General features: G+C 29.1%; 2 protein-coding genes across 5 annotated transcripts in view; one reads left to right on the top strand and one right to left on the bottom strand.

Moving 5' to 3' along the window:
* LOC107454252 (Ubiquitin specific protease 20/33) overlaps positions 1–17,478 on the top strand; it is a 126,709-nt gene extending 109,231 nt beyond the window's left edge. For 2 of the 4 annotated variants that reach the window (XM_071187340.1, XM_071187344.1), the window contains 3 exons: positions 3,309–3,377; positions 3,449–3,710; positions 11,901–17,478. In XM_071187340.1, coding sequence (XP_071043441.1) covers positions 3,309–3,377; positions 3,449–3,693 — 314 coding nt within the window. In that variant the 3' untranslated portion in view covers positions 3,694–3,710; positions 11,901–17,478. Of the gene's footprint in view, positions 1–3,308; positions 3,378–3,448; positions 3,711–6,988; positions 9,033–9,731; positions 11,847–11,900 lie in introns of those variants that run through there. The other 2 variants (XM_071187343.1, XM_071187341.1) reach the window with 2 other exon arrangements.
* LOC122271510 (uncharacterized) lies at positions 5,520–6,143 on the bottom strand. Its single transcript, XM_043053079.1, has one exon. The coding sequence runs from the start codon at positions 6,141–6,143 to the stop codon at positions 5,520–5,522; it is 624 nt and encodes a 207-aa protein (XP_042909013.1).
* Positions 17,479–18,846: the final 1,368 nt, after the last annotated feature.

Here is an 18,846-nt window from a genome sequence, read left to right as displayed (position 1 = left end):
TTTTTTTTTGCTGAAAAAGAAATTTTTTATTATAATTTAGAAATTAAAACTTTACTTTATGAAATGCATAAAAAAATGTAATTTTTTATTATACAAATACTCTAAATGGTAATTTAAAGGTCTCTTCTAAATGGATGCTGATATTCGCGGCTTAGCACCATTGCGGCGCTTACTATAACTTTTTTTTAAAAAATTTCATTTTTATCGAGGTGCGGCGCTTGCGACGAAGCGGCGCTTTCGCCAAAAAATACGGTAATTAATTTTATATTTAAACTGAAAAAATAAGAAAGCTTTTGAACTGTTTTAGTTAAACTTTTTTTATACACGTTCTAAAGAAAAACAGACCAATTTTTAAAGTGAAGAAAGGGTTAACTTTGTGTTATATATCAATGAAGCTAAACAACAAGAAAAGTGTCCAAATAACGTAAACAGTCATATTAATGACATGTCAGCTTGTGTGGCAATACATACTCATAAAGCAGATGTACTTATGTTAACAATGGTTACCATGTTCTAATATTATTATTTCTTTTGATCCCAGTATTCATATTTGAACAAGATAATAGTAACTTTTTACCTTTCTTAGACATTCTTACTAAGTGTAATTTTAATTTCTCTTTACTGTTTATAGAAAATTGTTTATGTTTTCACACCACTTATAACCTTTTAGCCTGGCCAGATTACAAAAGATTACTTTTCTAAGACTGCCATTTGCATGCTTGTATATTATTCTTAAATTTGTTCTGATTGTAATTTCATTTATAAAGAATTCCTTTGCCTTCATTAAAGCTATCACTGTTAACTATGTTCTTCTAATATTATTTATTTTATGTATAGAAAATCAGTCAAGCAATCTAATATTGTGCTGGGATCAGTCTATAAATTTTTAAAATGCTGAATAAATTAGAGGTGGACTCTAATTTACTATTGTGTTTTGGTTGTGTTTTTTGTATTTGAAGATGTTTTTTTCTCCTGTCTAGAAACTGAACTAATTAACTTTAAAAATCCTATTGCTGACGTTAAAAACTGGAGTGTTCATTAAATTTCTTGTCTGTAAGATCTTGTGTACATTAGACAAACTAAACATACCCTTGCACTTCGATTTTAAAGTATATGAAAGATATGTTTAAAATCTAGATTTTCCTTCGATCATCCTTCGCCTTACATAACTGAAATTCTAATCATTGGTTCAAGTTTTCGTTTGTTATTATACAACACTGTTCCTTAGGCATGGGACCTAACCTAGACTTCTGAGGATATCATATTTTGAAAAATTCAGTTAATGGAGTTAAGGACCTTTCTAATGTTGCATTCTTTTAATTTTGTGACATCTGAGGGTCTTACCCTATCCCAACCACACCTTTTTCCTTTCTCCCTTCTTTGGTTCGATTACCTTGTTCAAGCTTGTTCTCTTTACTTGATTGATCAATCCCCTCTTTTTTTTTTACTTGTCCTAACTTTTTTGTGATATTCTTCATCTCTTTGTCTTGCTCTTTAATTTTTGTTTTAACACTGAGTAAGGTTCATAATTATAGAACCAAAACCATAACATATCTGTTTATGTGGCATTATGTAAACTTGTTTCACATTGTTTAGTTTTATTCAGGTCAGTTTTATTTACTATTTTCTCTGTGGCAATGTTTAAAAGCTGGAAAGAAAAGTAATTCAAATATAATTTTATTTAAAGGTTTTAAAAAAATTGCAAAATTAAATGTTAATTTTATGTATTCGAAGGCCTATTCCAAGGCTTTTCTTTATTTAAATAATGGTTAAAAATTAAAGAAAAATTAAAAAATTCTCTCCCAGCTTATTAAACTGCTAAATGTTAATAATCCTATTAATTTGTTTCAGTTTATGCACAATTTTATAAACATGTTATTTAAAAATTTTTATGCAACTTAATTATAATATTTGGTATTCTTTCGGAATATTTACAAAAATTCATGTGAGTGTAACTGTATTTTAAAGCTGACAGATTCCTTTATTAAAGTTAACTGCAAAAAACTTTTCAATAGAACACCATGTAAAATTTTCAAAAATCACTTTTTCTCCATACTTTTAAAATATGCAGTTTTGAAAGTATTGTCTTAAAATTATAAGTTGAAACTTGTGTAGTGAAAAAGTTTTTTTAAAAAAAACTCCACGCTTTTTCTATTAGCCTATCTTCTAACAGTTAATATTGTGAAATATTTCAGGAAATGGTAGTAAACTAAAGTGAAAAATTAATCATTTATATTGAGTTTTTGAAACATTTCACTAACTCTTATTGATTTCATGCCTTTTTATTTTATACGTGTTCTACAACTATTTATTGGTAGTGGTTGTCATATTTCTTTTAAATTCCATTCATTAAGCCAAAAATAGTATATTAGTGTGTGACTGCTACCACTTTAAAAAAAATCTTTGTAGTTGTTATATAAATTCAGAAGCAATTAAAGGATATGCATTAGTATGGCTATAGTTGAAATAACCTTTTTTAAACTTTTAATACCTTTTCCTCGAAACAGCATTTTTCAAACACGATAACATCATAAAATGTTCACCTGATTCACTTAAAATTTTAACAGCAATTCTGTTCATATTTATTTTATAACATTTTTGGTTTGCAATTAATCGAATGAAAAACTCAATCTTCCTTTTTAGTTCAATTTTTTTATTTAAATAAACAAAATTTATAAATGTAATTAAAAAATTCTATGTGTAATTTGAACTGCATTTGTTATATACTCACTGTTAAAATTTTTAATACACTGTGTAAAAATTAATAGAGTTGTGATGTCTGTGTAAAGCTTAGTTCTGAGAAAATGTAATTTTAAGTTTGTGACTTTTTATTTTATCCATAAATTCAACAACCTCTGTAGCTTTCCACTTTTCAAGAGTTTCATCTTATGGTTTTAGGATAATTTTTTCCAATGTCTATGCAATTGAAATAAGTGATAATAAATAAAAATAATAATTCTTTATTTTTTTAATGTTTAACATTTTGTAATTTATATACAGTTTTAATGTAAGAAACATTTATGAGTAATTGATGATATGTGGATATGATTTGAATGTGGATATGATTTCCACAATTTTCATGAGTAAAAATTTGGGGAACATTTTTCCCCCACAAAGTGTTAAGACATGGGGAAAGTTCCTGTATTAATTACTGATTGTTTTAACCAAGAAAAATTTAACTAGCAGCCTGACTTTTCTGTAAGATGTATAATTAAAGTCAGGAATTTCACTAAATTTTCTTTAATTTTATACATGTGTATTTTTCATTACATACATTTATTTTGCAAAAGGAAATCTTTATATTTTAGAACAACCTGGACCAATAGATAATAGCTCAATTTGCTATGTGAAAAACAACCAAGCTATCCTTAAACTTGGTAAGTTATAATGCATTCTTAATTTTTAGTTTACTTATTGTTTCATGATATTAAAATATTTTATTTTTTAGGTTCAGACTATTGCTCTGTTTCCAAAGAAATGTATTTATATTTACAAAACATTTATGGTGGTGGCCCAGATATAACTTTGCAACCAAACAGTAGGCTCTCTTCACGCCAAGTCTCTTCATCTTCAAGTGTCACCTCAAAACCTTCTCAATCTACTATTCAGAGTGCTCAAGTGCATGCAAGCACTATCAGTGCTAATGTTTCTAGTCATTCTCAAACTTCATCGAGTGTTGAACTTCTAATTTGAATATCATAATAATGAAGGTAAATCCATTTTTTACTGTAATTTTGAGTATCCATATTTTTTAAGAAATTTGCCTCTTAAATATTGTTGATATAATAAATTGGTGAATCATTATATTTTTCATTTCCTTAGCAGAGCTTTCTGCTCTTTCATCAAACACATTCAACTGCTGCCTCCACAAATATGTCTTCTATTATTATAAATTTCATATGGACAAATTCAGGTTTTTTAACCTTTTACTTGAGGTAATTGTAAAATGGTTTTCAATATTTTGTTTGCAATTTTACATAACATACTAGAAGAGTTTTTTTGACTCAAACTTGTTAAAGAATCTTCAGTAACATATTCCTTAATAAATAACAAAAGACTTAAGTGGAATTGTGATATGCAATTTGAAAAAATCATTATTTTTTTTATAGATCTTGTGTTAGTAACAACTACTTTCAAGGTATAATATTTCTAAAAAATAGATTGTTTTTTTTTCGCATTCTACTTATTTAAACTTTTGGTTTGATCAGGAAAATATTAATTATTTAGTGAATCTCACTAAAATCTACTAAATATATATTAAGGTGCAGCACTTTTAAGCAATAATTAGTTTCACAATTCTTCGTCCTGATGGCTGGACGTTTGATTGGATTGCAGTTTTTCTGATCATATATATATTCTGGTCTGGAATATATTTTTATGTAATGTGTCTGGCCATTTCAGAACCGTAAATGTCCACACGTCATTGGGAGGTTTAGGAACGCAGTGTGAAGTCCAGGTGATTGCATTCTTTTCTCCAAACTGAATTTTGATAGCATAATTTGCAACATAGAATTTCGATAGCATAATGTTGCTCTAGTGAAACATTCACAACGTACCCAAATTTTGCTGGTTAAAAAAAAAAGTATTTATTACTTTTATTCTCTTGTAAAAACTCACCTTAAAAACTCTCACTTGCCCTCAAAAACTTTAAATTTTCTCACCGTAATCAACCGCCTGTGGAAACTGACCTGCAATTTTTCACATTGTTTTTAAATGAATGTTTTTATATGCCTACATCCACTAAATCACTTTATTAAATTGTACGATTACTAGTGGTCTATACTATTATTTGAAATTGTCCTGAATTTGGTGATGTTAATTTTGTAAGAAAAGGACTAAAATATGAAATCTCATCAACTTTCAATTGCCAAATTTGTTAATTTTTTATGCATCATGCGATTTTACATTATTTTGATGAATATGTTAAAAAAAATTCTACATTGAGCACTTAGTACAATTTTTTATATTTGGCAATATATTCTCTGTTTGGTAATAAATTTTGTTAATCATTGTATATACTGTAATTTCGCAGAGATACACTGCGACTTTTATGATTTAAAACATTAATTTTTGGTATATGCGATGTATCTAATAGAGTGGCCTATCCGAAGGCTTCATTTTAACTATTTGAATTCAAAATTCTATTTTGTTGAATTGATTCTCTGAAATTTCATTATTATCCTTTCCCTTTTTATCTTTTGCATTAATCTATTTTTATAATTTATGTTGATTAATAATTTAAACAATGAACAATGCAGGTGAAAAACAGTTTGTAAAAATGACGACAAATTTCCCTCCCTCAACCACCCCACAAATAGTCTCTAAAAAGGATAGACAATCCCCTTTCTTCTGTTGCAGGTGTAAAAAAAAATATGCTAGTCATTCTCTAACGGGAATGAGTGGGGTGAAATACTATCTTGAAGGTTAAGTTTATCCCCACTTTCAACTGAGAGTTTTTTTTTTTTTTTTAAAATTACGCCCGCCATCGTTTTCTCAGACGTAAGGCGTCTTGCAGTCCATTACAACACTGAAGTAGCTCCAGAAGGTGAGAGGGCACAAAAGTCATCACAGGAACGAATGTCAAGAAGAGAGGGGCAATCAAATAAATGCTCCCCAGTCATAGGCGAAGTGTTACAGAGCACACAAAGAGGTGAGTTGACCAAGTTAATTTTAAATAAATGGGCCTGCAAGTAGTCATGTCCAGTAATTAATCTAAGGCAAGCAACTCCCTCAACTCTGGGAAGGAGGGAAAGGTGAGAGCGCTGTTGGTCATCAAGAAGGCTAGTCCAGGATTTTCCATCAGCTAAGTCCCTAAGAGCAGATATTGTTCTGTGCCTGCATTTGCTCTTAAGAAGCCGCCTTGCATTTCTAAGGGGAACTGGATGAGAAGATGGGTGCAGTGCTGAAGCCTCTCTTGCCAACATGTCAGCCCGTTCATTTCCGTAAATGCCACAGTGGCCAGGGATCCACTGGAGGACTACCTCTCTTCCAGAACAAAGAAGAGAGTCAATGCGTTGTTTACACTTAAATTCGAGTTCAGAGGGATATAAATTATATTCAGAAATGGTCTGAATAGCAGCCTGAGAATCGACAAAGATAACAATGTTTTGTTCAGATGGTTCACCAATAGCTGTAATAGCCATAAGGATTGCAAACACTTCTCCATCAAAATTATCTGCTCAAGTGTCAAGAGGTTCTCTGAGGCAGAAATATTTGGAGTAAGCACCGGCTCCAGCTCTACCAGTTAAAAAAGTGGCGGATCCATCAGTAAAACCCTGCAGCCATTGCTCGTAAGGGTATCTCTCGTGTATAGTGGCCAGAGGGATAGGATACAACTCGGTCTGGTGGAAGTCCGATTTCCGAACAGGCAGTACCAAGTCGAATCTGGCAGTGGCATATCTCAGAAGGCCCGTAAAAACAGGTGGCCAATAGATGCAAAGTTTGGAGTTGGAGACTTAATGTTGAGATTTAAGTCTAGTTTGAGGAAGATTGTAGTATGGCCAGAAGTGCTCCTTTCTCAACAATCTTTCACCAAGAGAAAGGACAGCATAAGGTCGTTTGTCAGATAAATTATAAATTTCTGTCTGTAGCTGCATGGCAGAAATAGGGGTTGAGATCGCAGAACCAGTGATGAGCCTTAGTGCTTTGTTTTGAACCAAATCGAGTTTTGATAACGCACTGTCCGAGGCAGTAACAAGGATTTCTGAACCATAGTCAAATACTGGTTTAATGTACAAAGTAAAAGTGGAAGCAAGGACACTTTGGGATGAACCCCACTTTATTCCAGCGAGACGTTTCAATAGACCAAGGCGATTTGTCACGCTATCTGCCACTTGATTTATGTATTTAGTCCAGGTCAGTCTGGTATCAAGAGTTATGCCCAAGTAGGTAGCACAATCGATCCGACCCAGAGTACTATTTTTGTATACCAAGTTAACATTAAACTTTTTGGTACTAAGGGTAAAAAGTTCAAAATTTGTCTTTTCAGGATTAACCTTGAATTCGTTGTCCAGGGTCCAGGTTGTCAGAGCCTCTAAAGTCAAATTGAGTGTTTTCTCCAGCATAGAGATATCAGAGCCAGTAGACCAAATAACAAGGTCATCGGCATACAACAATGATTCAGTCTCTGGAACAGCATTTTTAATGTAGCTCAAAAGGTCATTTACCATAACATTACAGAGGACAGGACTTAAAACTGAGCCCTGTGGAAGGCCTTGCATGGTTTGCCCATACCCTGATTGAGAATTGCCATATTTAATGTTCAAGAATCTCTGTGAAAGAAAATCACTAATCCACTTAAAAAGATTTCCATACACTTTCTTATGAAGCAACTTCCTAAGAAGCAATTTTCTCCAAACTCTGTCAAACGCCGATTTAAAATCAACGAAGAAGCAAGTGTACTTTGCTTCCTCTGGAAGCCGTCCTTAATATGCTGTGAAAGTCTGACGATTTGTTCGGTTGTATTGTATCCACGTCTAAAACCAGCCTGTCTCTCAGAGATATGGCCACCATAGTCCAAAAAAAAACTGAAGCCGATCAACGACCATTCTTTCAGTTAGCTTACTTAGGATACAGGTCAAGGAAATTGGTCTAAAATTTTGGATGTCCGTCGGGTCTTTTCCATGTTTCAAAATAGGTATAACGTCTGCCTTTCTCCAGAGGCTCGGGAAAGTGCCACCCCAAGTTTTGTTTATTAAATTAAGGATTGTTTGTTTAGCTTTAACGCCAAGTTCCAAAATAAATTCAGAGAGGATGCCATCAGGACCAGCACTCTTTCCTCTCTTCAAGCAACAGATTCCTCTCTGAAATTCCTTAACAGTGAAAGGTGAGGAGAAAAGGCAGTTTCATTCTGGGTTATCACCAGAGGGATTTATTTCACCCCTCTTAATCCTAGTCATCGGGTAAAAATTACTAATCTTGCGATAAAGTTTCAAAAACGCTTTGGCAATATCTTGGTTTGAGGTTAAAGTTCTATTGCCAACCTTCAAAGGTTGTTTGCAAGGTTGTGTGCGCTTTCCATTTAGAGCAGATAGAAATCTAAAAGCTTTTGGTCCATCTTTTCGATAGTTCATATTTTCCAAAAACTTGCTAAAAGAAGAGCGTTTTGAATTTAAAATCTTTCTTTAAAATGGCCTGGCTTTTTCTTAAGGAGATACAATCCTCTAGGAGGCCAGTGGATTCTGCCCTAGCTCTTGCATGGTCTTTTTCTTCCTTGTGCGCCTGAAGTTTATCATTCCAGAAAGGTTTTGCATTTTTAATGTGACCCCTGGACACAAGCATTGGCACATTGCAAGATTGTGATCACGATCCGATCAAGGGCGTGTCATTATTTTTATGTAAAGGGCAGTTTCCCAAAAGTGAATCTGTTAATTCTGCATACTTCTTCCAGTTAGCCTTGCTCAAGTTCCATCGAGTAATTCTGAATTCTTTAGTCAGTCTTGGCTCTGAGAAAATCACAGAAAGGATCTTATGACCAGCACCACCAAGAGCCATGATAAGGTCGTGTTAACTTTATTATTTACGATAACTAAATTTTATTTTTTTTATTATTTTCTTTTTAATGGCGGGCACTTGGAACTATTGTCCATTGGCCACAGAGAGTTCCAGAACTGCTAACTCTCTTTTCGTTACCCAGTGGGCACCTGTGGCAAAGCCACGGCAGTGGAGCAGCATCGCCCATGTCATACTACCTCAACCCGTTTATAGGGCAGGTCACATTCACACACAAAGGAAAAAGTACATAGAACACAGATAGAGAGAAAGAAACATCCATGCCTTGTCCGGGATTTGAACCCAGAACCTTTCTGATGCAAGGACAGTTCCGTGCCCCTTACACAGGCCGGTCGGCGATTACTAAATTTCAAAATTTACAACTTTGAAATTTAGAGATATTTTCTTAAAATGAACACACGGATTAAAGAGGAATGTTTGAACTGCTTTATTTATTGTATATTTAACATTTATTTTATTAATTTTTAGTTGTTTAATCATTTGATTTACTTATATAACTGGGATATTATAAATTATTATATAAGAAACAATACGTTTTTGATCATTTTATGCTTTAATTTTGCACAAAACGAGAGTATTTGCATATTTTTTATATCTTTATTCTTTAAAAATTATTTTGAATGTTTTAGGTTTGATAGGTTATAATTTTAGAAATTTAAAATTAGTAAAAAGAAACGAAATGCTTTCATGATTGTTTTGTGTAGTTCAATTTTTCACAAAACAAGTTTTGCTCTATTTAATTTAATTATTCTTAATATTTTTTTGAATTATTGTAAGGATTTTTAGCTGTTTAATTATTTGATTTAATAATAGTTTAGTATTTCAAATCAAATTCTGATAAAGCGAAGTGATGTGATTGCAGTTGTTCTATATGGTAAAATTTTTTGCCTAATAAGATTCTTTTCATCAATTTATTGTATTTTGATTTTACTTTTATTATATTTCGGTTCTTAATCACTTGGTTTACATAAAATTCTAGTATTTTAAATTAGTATTTATTAATGTAATGCTTTTGTGATTGTATTGCGTTTGAATTGTACACAATTGTACACCCTACAATTTAGCATACATTTGAAAAGTTATGATGAAAATGATCAAAATACGTAATTTCTGATTTCAAGTAAAATTGTATATTAATCTATTATATGCTTAATAATTATTTTAATTACTCTTCAAACGTTTAATCATTTATTTTCTATATAACTTGTAATTTGTAACAGGTGTGTTAACTCTGCAATCAATCACACAGTGAAGTTATGTTTCGGCGTATTCGATGATGTGGCCTTTCTGATGAAAATCTTTTCATTTTTAGTCAACTTTTAAAAATGCGGCATATCTCCGCGAAATTGCAGTTTATTTATATGTTATGTGTATAAATCTTTTTTTTGGTTTATAATTCAAATATGTATTTAATGAATATTGTATTTTTTACAAACGAAGCATAGTCTATTTTACTACTAGAAAAATAACCGCTTCATGTGTGATTGAAAAACAAGTTATGATGACTGCGTAATTACTACTACCATCTAAAAATGATAAGATATGAAAGATGAAAAATAGATCTAAATTGGGGTATTGCTGTGTGTACATGCAATAGTATTGTCTTGATATCGTTGCCAATAATGAATCACACACAGACTATTGCTAATAATACATTAGTGAAGTTCTAGTATGGTGTAACTATCAAATATATAATAGGTATTTTGTTTCCAATTTGTTTAATACTAGTACCTATTGATTTAGTATGCTTTTTTATCTTGTTATTTTGCCAAAACTGCTCCTTTTCTCCAGTATATCAAAAAAACAGGAAAAATATTACTCGGTTTTCCCACCATTTTAAACTAGGCAATATGCAGAAAGTCTAGTCACGCTTCTGGTAGAGGGCAAGGTGAGGGGATTTTTTCTCTCCCTGTTTGTCAAGAGAAAACTACAATGGTAGTTCTTAACCTTGAAGATCTTTTGGGTGGGGAAGGGACATTTTTTAAAATTTTCTCCTGTGTATATAGAAGAATCAATGTTTTTCAATTAGCTACTGTCAATCAAACGTATAGGAGAAGCATGCTGATTTCATTCCTCTTTGTTTTTAGAGGGAGAAATACATTAGACATACTTATCAGTGTGCAGAAGATGAAATCCGTTTTTTAGAAATGACCTAGCTCGGTTTCCCCAATATTTTTTATCTAGAACTATTTTTATCTGAGTAGATGGAAAAGTGGGGGGTGGATTATTTTTTTCCATTTCAATCATACTTAAAGGAGCGACAGACTTAAACAAAATAGAGTAAACCCATAATCTCAATTAAAAAACTTTCTGTCAGTAAATTATTGACTCTTGTTACTAATTTCAATGCTTTTGCCACCACCTAATTCTGACGAAATTTGTTTGAAAATCACTGAATTTATTAAAAGTGTTTTGATTTTTATTTCATAAAGTATTAAAATCATTTTCAAAATAGCTAAACTCTTGAAAGGATGTGTATTAACTAAACCAAAATTTAACAAGCTGTGCCAAGATCTTATGCTTAGAATCCGTGATGGCACCTAAAGTTGATAATACAGGTAATCACCAGTTTGTAAATTGAATGCCAAAAAACAATGCTTTTCACCCATTGGAAAAAACCAACCACTTTCTGTTCAATTCTCTAAGCCTGAAAGTCAAATGTATTGACGTAATTGGGGGTAAAGTGCAGTTACACAAAGCAGAGAAGGAAATTCTTCTCAAATCAGTTTCTGTTCAGTTAGAATGGTGAAATTGTGACTTTTTTAAAAAAAATTAATTTTATTTTTGAAAGTGAAATAAGCATCTCATAAACGAAATCAGATAAAACGAATGATTTTATTTTTCGCTTTGATTTACGAAAGGAAATATCGGCAAACAGAAGGTGGTATGAAAATAATGAGAAAAATTCATTGCTTTGCTTTCCAATATAAATAATGTAAAATAAGTAAAGGGAAAATACAAATTTTTAATTAAAAACTAAAACTGCTAAAATGTGGTTATTTTTTTTTTCAATATTAAAGTAAGAATATAGTTAAGCTGTATTGAATCATTTTTAAGCGATCCAAAAAAACTGGAAAATTCAAGCATCCAAGATAGCAAATGGTCTCCAGTCTTTCAAATTATAGGTTCCTTACTGCATTTAAAATTTTGGAGATGTATGTTTTAGAGCAGTCATCATTATTTATTTCTTCATTCTTTTACATAATATATATATATATATGTCTTATATATAAAAAAATCTGATCCTTTGCTTTCATTTTAAATTTAGTAATAAGTTTATTCTATTGAAACTTAATTGCTTCACCTTAAAGTAATTACAGTAAGCTTATTTTGTAATCTCAACTAATTTTTCTTTTAAAATAAGGTTATATATAATTTTCTCTTTTCAGACTATCAATATTGTTTGAACTATTTTGTGTTAAATTGAAAAGAAGTCATGTAATCTCTTGCAGAAAACCATGCAGACAATTGTGAGAAAAAAATTGAAATATTCTCCATAATTTTGTATGAAGACTTTAACTGTAGGATGTGTTCATCTAAAGCTACTTAGTCAATTCTTGTTTTTACATGCTTATTTATATTTAATACTTGAATTATGCTAAAATTTTCTGATTATCACTCCTTTTTGATATCATTGACTTCAGTAAAAATCACCCAATCTTACTGAGTTGTCTGAAATTATTAAAAACTATCAGAAACTACTAAATATTCAGAAACTACTAAAAAATATTATTATTTTTTTTATAAAGAAGCTATTTACTTTTGAAACTGGATTAGTTTATTACACATTATTCATAATCTTACAAAAATTTATGTTTTTATTTTTCTCTAATCAGTTATATATTTTTATTTATTCTATTTTATTAAAAACTTCTATTTCATTAATGAATTTAAGCTATTATGAAATGCTTAATAGACAGCTCAACATTTGAAAAAATTTGTTTTGTATTTGTAATTATATTGCAATCCAGTTGCAATAGTTTAGTATGAGCTGGTTTTCCTGAATAAAATTATTGACAAAGATTTTGTACTATTCTACTACCACTAACAATATTTTTTAGGTACTTAGTTGGTTACAAAATTAGACAGGATATTCTTAGAATAAAAAGAGAAAAACAATTTTTTTTAAATATCATTTTCAAATAATATTTCACATTTTACGAAAAAAGTGTAAGAATTAAGTACCAGCAACTAAATTTTCAATAAATTGTTACACCCAGATTTGTTAGTTACTGATTTTTTGGTATGTACAGTAATAAAACATTGATGTTACCTAAACTTGAATTATATTTCTCTATATTGATCTGGTAAAAAAAGCAAAGGAAATATCAAATTTTATATGCCATTTGATGCAGTTACTGCTAAGTTTTATTAATAGTTGACACTAATTGAACATTTCATAAAATCATGAAGAATTCAAATTCCTCTTCAGGAAAAGGTTGCTTTGCCTAAAAATTGAGACTGATTAAACTTGCATTATTTTATTATTTTTCTTACAGATAAGTTTTGTGAATCTCAAAATACTGTGAATGATAAAGAGATAAAAGAATATTAAGATGTATTATAAATTGCAATTTCAGAAGTGTTTGAAACATTGAAGTAGTAAATCATTTTTTGTAGTCATTTTCATAAAATGATTTGCTTCAGACGTTTTTTAAATTGATTTTATACACCCTATTTAAAATATGATTTTTTTTAACGTTATTATAGCATTACATTATTATTGAACATTATTATAGTATAGCATTGTATAAAATAATCATCATTCAAAATGAATTTTTTTTCGAAATTTTATTTTGCAGCATCCTTAAAGTTTTTTTATTGAAGTTGCATTTTGCAAAATGAATATTTTAAATAAATTGAACTGCTTCTCATTGCTTTCATCATTTCTTATACTATAAATAAGATTACTTATCAATCAGATGAAAGTAATTATACATTTAAACATTATAAAATTAAAAACATTCTAAGTTTATTAAGTGTTAAATATATAAAGTATTCACTCATTTATTAAACTAGGCATAGTATCTTATGCCATATAAAATGTTTAAATTTGCTGTTGATTCTTCAACATGATGCAAAATCTTATATCAATCCGATATTCCTCCAGTCTTATGTGTGATAGTAGCAATATAAAATTGGTAATTTACAGATTAAATAATTTTAAAAGAAGTTCATTTTTTCTTACAAGTGATGGCTTTTGGATATAAATACACTAGACTTTTTTCTTTTATTTTTAATCATCGAGGTTATCTTTTGATAAAGTTTCAAACTTTATTTATGAAAGCAGTTAAAATGACATTAGAAAAATCTAAATAAAGTTTCACAAGAAAATGATTAGTTTCTTTCTTTTCCCCAGAGTTTTTAAGTTTTATCAAAATTTAAGTTTAAAAATCGGTTTATTGATGAAAAATCAAAAACTAAAAAGTGACCAAAAGCAATTGTAGTAAAAGTGGAGTTAGTATACCTTATACCAATAATGTTAAAATGCCTGACATTGTTTGCCTTTTTCTCAAAAAGTAACTTGAAATTTTTTATGGACATTCAAGGCTGGCCTTACCTTTTGTGAAGCCCTGTGTACCTCGCTCTTTAATGCATTCGTCTTTACTTTTTTACAAAAAGTTTTTAAGAGCCTCATATTGGACAAGAATAATACTGTGACGAGCAAACGGAATAAAAAATGCTCGTTGGGTTACACTTAAGAACTTATGCTTGAATGAAACCTTTTTTGCCTCTCATATTGGAGCCATGGTCATAACTTTTACTCTTACAGTTATTTATACCAAATTCTAGCTCCTTTAGTTATGACAAAACAGTCTCCATTTAAAGTTTTCTGTTATTTGAGCAATGTTAAGAAAATCGCAAAATGTTCTTTAACTTTCTCTATGTTTTGCTTCAAACTCAGAAATCTGATCTAGAATGTTTGAATAGTAACTTCCCTTCAAAAAAGTAGTGATGCTCTTTCTGCCAGCATTTTTGATAGTCTTGCCTAGATAATGGTGATGAGTTACTAGAGTTTTTAAGCACCTTAAATGCTCCCATATATGTGAATCAAACCAAGTTAACCAATTAAACTAAGAAATTAGCTATTGTATTCTTGGTTAAGTTAAGAGTTTGTTCCTCTAAATACAAATTTAAGTTTGGACAGGTACCTAATAATGAACAAGATCTGTGTGAGAATCTTACGCCAATGATTATTTTCTAGGATTTTATTCATGTTCTTGGAGTAGCAAAATCTATCTTTTGACAATTTCGTTGCAGAAGTTAAAAATGTTTTACAACAGAAGCAAGAGAATTTTTCAATTGATCTGGAATAATTTTTTTATTATTTGTTTTATCAATCTTTTATGGTTTTGAAATTGTTTTCTATCAAATTTAATTCATGCCATTGCATTAATTTTAGGTTGAATTAAATTTATTACGATAGTGTTAAAATATGCTACATTTGCTTTTGTGCTTTTAAACTATTAATCAATTTTTTTATGGACTCTCTTATATAAATGAGCAAAAATGTGATTTTTTTTAATGCTCAATGATGCAAACACAATCAGAATATGTCACTGTGGACTATTCCTTAGTACCTTATAGCTACAACTAATAATTCCATAAATATAAATTAACTAACACCAAACTTTTGTGATAGAAACATGTTCATTGAATGTTAAAAGACTGTGATATTGTTTAAGTTCTCGATGTAAATATGATTGTACAAATTTCTGTTTCTAACTGGTGTTAAGAGAAATTTCAAAACATTTATATGTGTATGTATAATTTGTGAATTCGTTTTATTTTGTATCGTCATATTTTATTAAACTAAAGTTGGAAATTTTATTTACATCCATTAGAACCTGTAATAAAGGAAGGGCTTCTGAATTTGAAATTTTCTAGTAAACACAGATATTTTAACTCATTTGTGTCCATAATTCCCAATTAGCAATCATACATTTTATTATTGCAATGTTACCCAGTAGAAATAAATATTAAAGTGTTATTCAAAATGCATTTGGCATTTATTGGTTTAACTTAACATGTTTTTTTTTTCTATTTAGCTTATTTAAAAAGCATATACTTTTTTCATATTGTTATTTAGCTGAAAAGTTGTTTTAAATTTATTTTTTTTAAAGAATTTAGCATATAATAAGTAATTTATATGTCAATTAGTTTCTGGTTGTTAAATATCAAAAAATCAGTTTTTGCATTTAAGCTGATTAAAATATATTTGAAGTTATATTTTTAATAATTAATTTTTCTTTAACTAAATGCAGAAAACAGTTTGTAATGTAGACTTTGACTAGATGCTTACATTAATAAAAGAGAACAGTAAAAGAACAAACTATATTTCAGAATAACTTCCTACAAGTGACACTAAATTTTATGAGATATTAATGATTTTTAATTTTTAGTTCTATGTTATGTATTTCAACAAAAAACCTAGTTTTTTTTATTTTTACCTTTATTCACTCAATTTTAACCTAATATTGACTAGGATTCAGTCAGTGAAGTATCCTCACCCTATTACTCATATTGACACGCAAACACTTCCACAAAATTGTCAGTCTGTATCTCTATAAAACAGAATGAATATTAAAGTTATATATAAGGATGAAATTTATATAAAAATATTCAAAATTAATGATTAGTCAAAAATTTAAATATACATTTTATTCTAACTGATAAATATATGCAAAAATAGTAGTATGATATTAATAGCAAAAAGTACACCAACTAATTATAACTAAGTAATAATACTTAGAGGAAAAAAGAGCTAGGTCATTAATAATAAAGTTAGAATTTATAAATAATGGATTTTTATAATGACAATGAATTTTACAGATGTGCTTGGAATGACCCACGACTAATAAAAAAAAAATTTTCAACATTTTACACTTTATAGTTTAAAAAGTATTAATTTTCAAAAATTTGCTTTATAAAATTTTGGGGTAATCCTTTGAGAGGTAATTTTTTATGTCAACAATAGCACAGAAATCTAGGCAATATTACAAAGATAAGATATTACTATTGCTCTCTCATCTATGTAATGTTTTTCTTTAGTTGATAATTCTTGTAATTCTTAATTAACTGTATTTCCAGATTCCGAATTTAGGGTCTGTATTTCCAGATTCGAAATTTTAATTTAAAATTATTATAACAGCGCAGTAAACAAAACGGTTTTTAAAAAAAATTAAGTTTTGATCTAGCTTTTATATTATGTAGTGTAGCTTTCAATTAATTATCTGTAGTTTATTGTATACTGAGAACTATTTATCATTTTTTTACTGTTTCAGTTTAAAACAATTTATTATATGTATATAAATACACACACATATATATGTATATAGTGCAATAAAGACAAAAAGGATAAAAAGAAAAAGAGTGAAAAATGAAGAAAATTAAGTAAGCTTTTAAGTTATATATATATAATTACCATTTTATTAATGAATTAAAAATGACTATCAATTTAGCCTCAGAAACATGTTTGATTTTGTTTAAAAAATAAAAATTTAAAAAAACCAATAATATGCCATTAGTAATGAAAACATTTTTAGGGTTATTTTATTTTCAGTTATTCATCTTTTTTTTTATAACCTTTTAACGTGGGGGGGGGGAGAGCAAGACTTCTTTATTTATACTCTTAAAGTATCTTTTTCAATTTGTATGTGAGTCTTATTATTTCTCAGTAACAACGATTCCTTTGGTAATAAAATATAAAAATTGCTTTGTAACATGTTATAATAAAGATTTTAAAACTAAAGATTGTCGTATAGTCTGCTGTATCATTTACTGAATCTTTATAAGAACTTCATTTTTGTACATTTTATTGAATGTCAATGTATTTATTCATAGATAGTATTCCAAAAAAATTTTGTTAATTTAAATGATTTACAATATACTATTTATTAATATTTTCATTAAATTATTTTTTGTTCTGCATATTTTGCACTGAATAAAGCAATATTTATTAGAAAATTTTTGTCGTTTGTGTCACCTCTAAAATGCTTGTTACACATGAATTATTATTTTTTTTACAGATATGTAAGCTGAAATATTTTAAGACCCCTTTATGTTACCAGGATCATCATTTTACTTCGTTTTAATGTCATGGTTTCCTTTTTGAAGCCTTGACCTTAGGAAAACTCTCCTATGGATGCCAGAGCATTATATTTGGGTTATACTTAGTGTCTGGGTTATACTAGGAATTTGCCCCCATACTCTTTCTGTGTGGGGGGCAACATGCTTATAATTGCCTTTTTTCTATCTTCATTCATTTCTGTGTTGCAAAATATAGGAACACATAAATATTTTCCCTATTTTTGATAATTAAATATTAGTAAAACACATAGCTGCCAACTCTACTGGATTTTCCAGTAGACTACTGGATTTTGCCAGCTTCTCCTGGTCTACTGATTTATTTAAAATTCTCCTGGTTTTTGTACATTTTAGAAAATTCCCTAAAATTGAGGAAGTTTCCTAAAAAACCTATTGAAATAGAATTTTTGTACAGATTATTGCTTGAATATTTAACTAATATAAATTTCATGCTAATAAATAATGAAGTAAATAGTAATATAATGAAGTACGTACGTAATAAATTTCATGCTATACGTAATGATACTAAATGAAGCGAACCTCATTTATAGAAATCAGTTCAAAACTTTTTTTGTTCTAAAATGTTCAGTTTATTTTTATTCAGTGCACTCTTTTGATGATTATAAAAATCCCTTAAATGCCCTATGTGTAAAATATTTATTACATTATGCAACAATTATCATGAAATTTGTATTAGTTAAATCTACTGGATTTTTCCTATCCATGTTGGCAGCTATGAAAACATATTTCGTATAAAGACTTGTGTGGCAGTTTACCTATTTTTAATCTCACTTTTTCTCTTACTTTTTCTATTGAAAAAAAATAAAGTAAATATTTTAATTTACCATTTGTTTATGGGTTATATTTAGTATTGTGACTTATGGGCAGTTAGACCAGATCACCCTTTTTTCATCTTTAGTGTTTCTTAATTGTTTTGCAAAGAATAGAAGAACAGTATAAATATAGAAGTAGTACTAAATATTCATATTCCTTTTTTAAACTCTAATATTACTCTCTTTTATTTTCTCCGTGGAATTTAAAATTGGAATAAAACCAATGTGGGAAGAATTATGTTATCGTATACATTTTTTAAAATTTTCTCCTTTTTTTCTCCATGTGTTTAAAACAGATGTTTCCATTATTTTCCTAACAGTAAGTGTTTTTTTAATCACTTTGCAACTCAAATGTGGAAGCAAGCCTATCACGAAGGTAAATTTGTACAGTTATTTGAAATAAGAGATTCTTCGT

Source organism: Parasteatoda tepidariorum, chromosome X1 (genome assembly GCF_043381705.1).
Source record: "Parasteatoda tepidariorum isolate YZ-2023 chromosome X1, CAS_Ptep_4.0, whole genome shotgun sequence".
Classification (NCBI taxonomy): domain Eukaryota; kingdom Metazoa; phylum Arthropoda; class Arachnida; order Araneae; family Theridiidae; genus Parasteatoda; species Parasteatoda tepidariorum.
Note: the sequence above shows the minus strand (reverse complement) of the source record. Positions and strands in the feature narration are given on the sequence as shown.